Here is an 8,748-nt window from a genome sequence, read left to right on the forward strand (position 1 = left end):
ATAATTATAAAACTATTACATAATATACATAATTTATGTCCATCGTCATACAAAAATTCCAGCACTGCAAATCATGTTCATATAAATAATTTCATAATAGAATTCACTTAAAATGCAGCTAAAACAATCAAAACAAACTACCATATGATACCAATATGACATATAACTATACCAACATGGTATACATCTTTACTGGTTAATTTCCGGCAACTATTACTATTACATAACACACATGCATACAAAGAAAAATAAAAAAATAGTGTACCACATATTAATATAATAAAGTATTTCAAGAAATTGTACTATATTATTATTATTAAAAGAAAATCAAATATTGTATCAATTAAATGCAGCTAATACAACAAAAAATGATTCAACTAGCATATGATACCAATATAGTATATAATTATACTAATAGGGTATATAGTTGGAATGAATTGTATACCAAAATGGTATATTTGTATACTATTTGGGTATACAATACAAATTCGTCATCTTCTCTAGTTCAACTATATTTCAACCCAAATTTGTAAAATCTACTACAAAATCTCCATCAAATTGACTAAAACTTTAGCTACAACCTTCAATCAACTTTCCAAACAAACTCATCTAGGATCGGATCAAAACAATTAAAAACTCAAACAAACCAAGTTATAAGTTTCAAGTTTCAAGATCCTTCAATGATGGATTTAATTTTCTCACAATAAAATCTTTGAAAATTAGCATTAACATCATAATCAAAGAACAATACCCATTAAATTCCATCACCAAATACTTCAACACACATGAAAATTCAAATTTTAGTTAGATAGTACTTTTTTTTTAAAACTTTTAGAAGATAAAATAAACTATGGAGCACAAAAAAAAGGGGGTGATGATAGGAGAAAAAAGTACAATACTAACAACACTGTCCACTATTGAGAAAAGTTAAATATTCTTTGGCTTCTTTTTTGGATTCACACTTTTGCTGCTTAAAATTAGATATGTCCATCGCACGCTAGAATTGGGTTGGGCGGGTAATTAGTTGTAATAGAATAGGTATTGATGTAATTACTTTTAAAATGGGTAATTACAGATAATTACTTTTGATTAGGTAGGTATATAGGGTAGTTTTCCCTTTCGTAAATATAACACAAGCTAACCACTTTTCGGACAGGTCATTCAAAAGTAGCCCGCATTTATAAAGTTATTAAAAAATAGTCATTATTTTGCTATAACACGGAAAGTTCCAGCATAATATACTGGAGATCGGTGCACCTATATATGAACTTCCAGCATATGTTGGAACTCCAACACGCCGAAAGTTCCAGTATAATATATTGGAGATTGGAGTACCGGTGCTCCATTCTCAAGTATATCATGTTGGAATGATATATTATACTGAAACTCCAATATATTATACTGGATATACTGGAGTTCCAACATAAGTATACTGGAGTATTTTTCTAGATTTTGAACATCATTTTCGTTCAGATTTATCTTTACATGAAAAGTGACTAAATTTCGATTACTTTTGAAACTGTGACTATTTTTGAATGACCACTTGTAAATCTCGCTATTTTTGAATTTCTCCCTCCAATTTCAATTGGGTCCATATTTTTTATACAAATACCAAAGAGAAGTGTTCATGTACAGAAACAAAAAGTTACAGTTGTGTACTGCCAAACCTAATTTCAGACCCAAATATTTGAAGTTCGAACTGGATTCCAACGCTCTGCTTTTGTTAATTATTTCATACAAATCTAGATAGACTGTTCTTACGTTTTGCTAATATTCTTCATCCACCAGTACTATCATTTTGTCATTTACGTAATTATTTTTCTTAATAAATCTAAATAAAATGTTTCCCCCTCGCAGCTAGCCTCGTGATTTTACTATATTTCCTATAAATCTAAATAAAGTGTCATGGCGGAGTTGGACTTGTTATTTGCATGCAGCTGACTATGTAAGTTTCTAGGAAATTCATTTTCCTTAAGGGTTGGATTTTTGCTAATAAGCTCAACTATTGTGGCATGAAAGAAGGTTAATTCGTTGGAAAATGACAGGTAAAGTCTAACACCTAAGACTTTACATAGAATTCCACATCGGTAAAACACAAGAGGGATGCTTGGTATATAAGTTAACAAGCCTTAACATCCTTGCTGGGTGGACAATATCACTAGCGGGCTGAGCTGGGCTGTTACAAATGATATCAGAGTCACTCTTGTGTTAATCCCGAATACAAGAGGGAGGCCGGGTATATAAGTTAAAGCAAGTAGAGAATTGTCCGCAAGGAATTTCATTATCACCTTACTTAATTTGTTGTCTAGTTCCACACTTCATAATTACTACATATTAATGGAATTAATAGAGCTGGGTCATCATTGTTTAGCTAATTTCCCCACATCCTTATTTTTTTTCCAGTTGATTATTAAGAGCAACAAATTGTTACATAATTTCTTTCCATCTATTTAAACTTTAGTAGGTAGAATTGCTTGATTACTGTTCTGTACTACTAATATGTAGACACTCAAATGAAATATCCAGATATTTACAAGCTGGTTCTATCACCACAATACTGGGGAAAAAAATTAACTGAGCCACAACTTTAAGAAATGAGTAGTAGGATTATCAAGAGACAAAAGTGATGCAAAGTTTATTTTACAACAAATAATTTACAGGTAAGATGCTGCTCCCTGTCTGCTCATAATCAGAACTCATCTGGTAGCATCCGAGTATTTTTTCTTAGGCATCAGCTCTTCATCTAGACTATCAACACGATCTCAGCTAAGAAAGCCGGGAGCATTTTGAACCAAAATCTTTTGGCTTAAGAGTTAAAGGTGATGTTTCCAGGTTTATCTGAGATCTTGTCCCCGGAATAATTGCTTAGAAGCTTCACTGTGTAGCTACCAAAATCGATCCTTGTTAACACTCAAGTATCCGGACATGACTTTTCCTCCGGTATTCCTCATACCGTCTATGAGAAAACACCACGTGGAACCCAATGCTCCAATGAAGAAATCGGCTTCAGTTGCCAACAAAAAATTAACAAGAGGATAATTCGTACTCGTCTCCCTGCCAAGACTGGCTTCATAATTTGCCATTGTCATGTTACCCATTTGGCGTGTCACATTTGTGTAGTAAAACTTCCAATGGGGGTACTGTCTCGATTGATCGACAACTTCCTGTTATGTTGGAAGAAGTGTTTTAATGAAAAATCAGGGAGAAAAAAACAATTGAAGTATGAGAAAAGTGTCATACCTGCATTTCTGTTGAAAGCCAGATGCTCTTAAGATTAGGGAAGTGCTCTCTTATGCGCTCAGCAAGATGCATGTATTCTTTGAACCCTACAACCTTCATCTCACATGCCTTGTCGCCCATCCGGACATGCATGCTCAGCATTGGCCTAGGAATCCAAGGTTTATGACTTGACCATACAAATTTTGCAATGTCATGTCCTGTCTTTTCTACTCCCTGAAGAAAGGAAATGACAGGGAAAAAATCTTCTTTTTAATCATATAGATTCATATTGAAGCATGACAAATATTTTCTGTTACACTACTGGAACAAATCCGAGGAGGATATCACTTTTCCACGTGATCAGAATAAAGGAAATTTATATTAGATGTGATCGATGACCGAAGATGAGAGCGCAATGAGATGCATGATACTATAAACTGTATCACAATATTCACAATTAGATGAAAAGGTAGAACCCTGAAGAATTAGCTTCTAGTCAAGAAGAGATGAATAGAGTTCAGTACCTCTGAAAAATCTTTAAGTGGGCTTTCAAGAACCATTTTCGCTGCTTCCAAGCCAAATGCTGCATGTCGTGCATGGTTTAGCAAGTCGCATGTGTACTCAGCCTGAAACCGCATTAGGTAGCGCACTGCCTGGAGAAGAAAGATATAAAAGTCATGACAAGTACATATGCTTATCGCCTTGCACATCGCTGATAAAGCTATTTATTGAATGCACAGGGAAAAACAACAGGTAAAAAAGCTTTTGAATTGCAGCTGGAAAAGGGCAGATTGATGAGAACATTAGCATCCATTTTGTTATATACTAAGGGTACCAACTGAAAGAGCAACGATTACAATTTTGCACTGTTTTATTTGTCTTTCAAAAGAGTCGATATAATTACACACAAGGAGCATGCGAACATCCAAAATTATATGATGTTCTAAGTTAAGTAGGCCTACTGACTCTACCTGAGCTCGCCACCACCTCCTATCCATTTTGCGATGATAAGCAATTAGAGTTCCATTTATATCTGTTGTTGGCTGCAAATAACTCCAAGGTTTGCCCCATGACCTGAAATCAAGATACTTTGAGTTTCATGAACTATATAATAATAATATCTCCATCCCAAAACAAATGACCGGGTTCAGAGTTATATTCTGCTGATTTATGGTATGATTTTGGACGACATTCCTTTGACGTTCCTGAAAACTAAATTTGCATGTATAGAAGCTACATAAAAGCACTAACAAGTGTAAATCACAGTTATATTAAGACGGAAATCCAAAACGAAAAGTTATTTTGACTTCCTAATTAGTAACAGTTATAAAGTGGACAGACAATGTACTTGATATTGCAGAGTTATTTATTTTCACAGATGGCATATGTTACAGCTTTACCTTGGAGTGTGTCCAGACCATATTTCCTTAGAAGTATAGTTTTCTTTTATCGTTACGATCCCTCTTTCCCATGCTTCTTTTTGTTTCATAAGCTCAAAAGCACGATATCTGCATTCCTGGGATGTTTCTGGAAAGAAGTAGCAAGACCAACTGGAGCGTGACGAACCTATGAAGGCAACAGTGATAGAATTTCATGCCAATAGCCATACTATCATGTCTCAACTTCAAATGCATTCAGGAAGGAACTCCATAGTTTTAACTGATGTCTTAACTTTTCTAAGTTTTTGGTGGGATCCTGGAATAATGCATATAAAGTTAATGGAGATTTGAAATAGGTTTGACAAACTAAAGGGGACGTAATGTAGAACCAAAATAAGAGGAAAGTCATCAGTTTTTTATGTTCTCCTGTGGTTTCTAGAACTGTTTTTGCCCCTAATGGTCAAATGTTGATGATCCAAAGGGGTAAAAGTGTAAAGAACAAGCGGCGACAATTAGAGCTACCTTTACAACCATCATGATCAGCACGATTATAATAGCTCGTAACAAGGACCCTTTTCTCATTGATTGCTATTGCAAGAAGACCACACATTCCGGCTATCTGGGCACCAATACCAAACCCAGGTATTCTCTCCCAGTCAGCTATCAGAAATTTCACATTTCCATCACTGCAGTTCAAAGGATGCTGATGGAGCCATATATCACGTTGCACCTTCCTTGTTAAGGGGTAGTTCTCTTCATCTGACCCCTTGATCTGCAATTGCTTCTTATGTTTGAGATGCTTTTTGGTATTGAAATATGAAAGTGAATATCCTATATTTTATAGTGTTTGATAAAATAAATGATTTAAGTTATGCCTAGAACTTCTTAGAATAGACGTACTGCCCGACAATAACATACCCAGGGAGGATAAGCTCCTTCAGATACTATTTGATGCCTATGATACCGCAGATTCTCGTCTTCTGCTGTCAAAAGGAAGTTATCTAATTGTCCCTTCCATATAGTCCATGGAGGGAAACTGTCATTTCGAACTCGGGTATCAAGTCGTTTATTTGTTTCTGCACTCAGCTTGCAGTCCTCAAAGTGAGGTGCTTTTGGTAACTTGGATTTACCCAAACGATTGTCTTCATTTGCTGATTGAGTCAGTAAATTACTCCAAGATGAGTACAATAATGACACCCTCTCATCTACCCCCGCTGCAAGTTTTTCCTGGGGAAAAAACAACCTTTCCGAGTTCTTTTGTTTAACATTGCAGTCTCCACCTGTAACATATCCAAAACAAGGTTAGTTGCTCATAAGATTTCCGCAACAACAGGAAGATGTATATGTTTTTCGGTGGAAACAAATAATTAAGAAATTGATATTATTGACGAAGACAAACACTCTTCTTCTCCACTCCTTTTCTATAGTGGGAGTGGAGTATATTTAGAGTCACACAAGACATCAATAAACATCAGCTTAAGTAGTGCTTTCCATTGCAGTAGCTGTGCCATAACATAAGTTATAGATTCCAACGGGTACCAGATTGCTTAGGCAAAGTAGTTTATCCCATGTTTGATCTAATTTCACCTTATGTGTCAGCGCCTTTTTGTCACAAATCATGTCGCTACTAGTCAAATATTCTTTATCTACGAGATCTGTTTCCACTTATCAATTATACAAAGGATAAATAGAAAAGTGCCACACCAGTCAAAATAGACTTAAAGTTGAAGTCAGCTAACATAGAGCAGTTATACAAAATTATTAGATAAATCATACACAAGCTTTATTCAAACCAGTTATATTTCAACCTTAGGTTGCTTGCTTCAAAATCACTCTTGGAACACATTTAATGATTCTTTCTATAAAAGAAATATTAAATCTGGTTTGTAATGCTGAGACAATTGACAGGTATCCCAAAAATCAACTGTTTTCATGACCTACAATATCGTCTAATATAATAATCAAGAGCTGGCCTATCAAAAAACAAAATAAAACAGTGTTATCTATCATAGGAAGAAAAAAAACATTCTATCTTTCAAACAAATGCCCAAGTGAAAATTCGTGAGGTCGGAAATGAATTCGACTTACTTATTATGCTTGGGGAAGTAGAATTGGATGTTGAAATACCAGATGAAAAAGCTGAAAAGGAAAGGCCACCACCAAACTGAAAGGCACCAAATGAAGTAAGAGCAGCAAGAAATAAAGAGGTGAGGCAAACACCACAGAGAAATCCAACCACACAAATTCGACATGGAAATGAGCTTCCCATTTGCATAGCCCTTTGTGAAACAACTCTTTCAAGAGAACTCTGATTCAAAGCTTCCATCTTTTCCCCACAAATGACCATTTCACTCTTTCAAAAGGAGTATATAGTCATGTGCTTTGCTTCCCAACCTACTTTTTAACTGTCCATCACATGAAATCCTTTCCTTCTCCTGTTATACTTTTCTTCCAACTGTAAAATTACAAAAAGAAATAGCCCCTCAGTTTTAATATACACAAATAAATAGTCTTCGAAAGGGAGAAATGGAGTAATAAACACTGAACTAATGCATCCCTTTCACAACACGCCACACTCCCACAATAATAATAAATTAATTAAAGAGAGGAACAAAAGTGGAAACCTCAAAAGCGAAAACTGTTGTCTCACGGCGTGTAACTTTTTAATAGAACAGCTGAAATTTATGAAAAGAAATTACTGAATTGGAAAGGAACTTTTGAAGAGACTGAAAATGGAGTAGTAATAAATAAACCAAATACATGCTTGAAGCTTTTTCACCTATTATAAAGATGTATGTTGGGAAATGAATCATTTTAAGACAAAGCTGGCTTCTAATTATAAGTAAAATTTGCCTAGGATGAAGAGGAATTTCTCAGTAATTGGACTAATAATTCAGTGCCGCGAGTGATAGATAGAAGACGATACAAGCACATACCCAATGTGTAATCAAGAAGACCATGCAATGAAAGACAATTAGCAGAGAAGAAAGGCACCCAAAAAAAAAGGAAAAAGAAAGAAAATAATTGCTCTCACCAAAGAAACAAAAAAGCTATAATAATTCCAGAAATGAACAGCATTTTCAGCTGAAGTAAAGGAAAAGAAGAGGCACGGATGAAGACATGGGAATCTTACCCAAGAAAAAGACAACATCCAGCTGTACTGAAGTACCAGTTACTCCAGTGTCATTTAGCGGCTAGCTACATTATGGGATTAATATAGCTCAGAATTTTTGTTTTGTTAGTCCTTCAACCATGTGACACCTTAAATTACACAACTGGATCTGGATTATTAGGTCCCACTTCATTAACTTAAGTACTCTATTAAATTTATTTTGTATTTTTAAAATTTTAATTTGTTATCCAATTGTTATTTTTATTTATCTAGTAAAACTTTAATTTAATGGTCCTATCTATAGTTTGAGCTTTTTACCGTAATTTTAATATAATCTTAAGTTCAAATCATCTTTCTCTTCTATTTCTACTATTAAATATTTTTGAATTTTAGATTATTACTATTACGTTACTTAATAAATATTATTTCATATTTTCATGTGGCCTTGTTTAACTTTCCACTTTATTTAATATCATTATCCATTTATATCCTTTAATATAATATAGATCAATGTTTGATTTGATTTTAGCAAAATTCACATCTCTCCTCTCATTATCTTCATATCCCGGGTAAATCTTACATCCGCAAAATAACAAAAAAATATTGGGTATATAAATAAAAAAGTTTTCAACTTTAGTGATGCATTTTAAAATTATATAGGCTTAGACTCAAAGAGGACAATATCACTAATAAATTGCGTTGTTACATTACATACCCTCTCTCATTCAAACAGAAGTGATGGGTGTAAGAGTTTATGGACTTGCACATATATTTTGTATTAAGAATAATTGTATGTTGGTTGCTATCGTTAAAAGGTTGACCCAAATTAAAAGTGATCTGCTAAGGTTTAAAGTTAAATGGGTCTATAAGACACCTCCTAAAGTATGAGGTCTTATGTGTAGATACTCGGATGTAACTTCTAATTTAATGATGGGCTAAATTATAATTATACAAATATGTGCAACTATAAATGGATTATGGTCCCCAAATCAGACGTAGGGTTTTCTTTTCTGATATCCCGTCGTTGGAAAAGTTGAG

At 34.3% G+C, this 8,748-nt stretch overlaps 1 protein-coding gene across 4 annotated transcripts; it reads right to left on the reverse strand.

Moving 5' to 3' along the window:
- Nucleotides 1–2,586: 2,586 nt before the first annotated feature.
- LOC107828448 (uncharacterized) lies at nucleotides 2,587–7,803 on the reverse strand. Of its 4 annotated transcripts, XM_016655753.2 has the most exons (10): nucleotides 7,378–7,547; nucleotides 7,223–7,273; nucleotides 6,687–7,053; nucleotides 5,517–5,878; nucleotides 5,121–5,370; nucleotides 4,620–4,785; nucleotides 4,191–4,293; nucleotides 3,744–3,872; nucleotides 3,241–3,453; nucleotides 2,587–3,164 (listed from the first exon to the last, which is right to left on the reverse strand). In XM_016655753.2, the coding sequence occupies exons 3-10, from the start codon at nucleotides 6,943–6,945 to the stop codon at nucleotides 2,886–2,888; spliced, it is 1,761 nt and encodes a 586-aa protein (XP_016511239.1). In that variant the 5' UTR covers nucleotides 6,946–7,053; nucleotides 7,223–7,273; nucleotides 7,378–7,547; the 3' UTR covers nucleotides 2,587–2,885. The 4 variants fall into 4 exon arrangements, with proteins under 4 accessions (XP_016511239.1, XP_016511242.1, XP_016511240.1 ...); XM_016655756.2 differs by lacking the exons at nucleotides 7,223–7,273; nucleotides 7,378–7,547 and adding an exon at nucleotides 7,732–7,803; XM_016655754.2 differs by lacking the exons at nucleotides 7,223–7,273; nucleotides 7,378–7,547 and adding an exon at nucleotides 7,633–7,721.
- Between the last annotated feature and the right edge of the window lie 945 nt (nucleotides 7,804–8,748).

The sequence above is a fragment of the Nicotiana tabacum genome, chromosome 10, assembly GCF_000715075.1.
Source record: "Nicotiana tabacum cultivar K326 chromosome 10, ASM71507v2, whole genome shotgun sequence".
NCBI lineage: Eukaryota > Viridiplantae > Streptophyta > Magnoliopsida > Solanales > Solanaceae > Nicotiana > Nicotiana tabacum.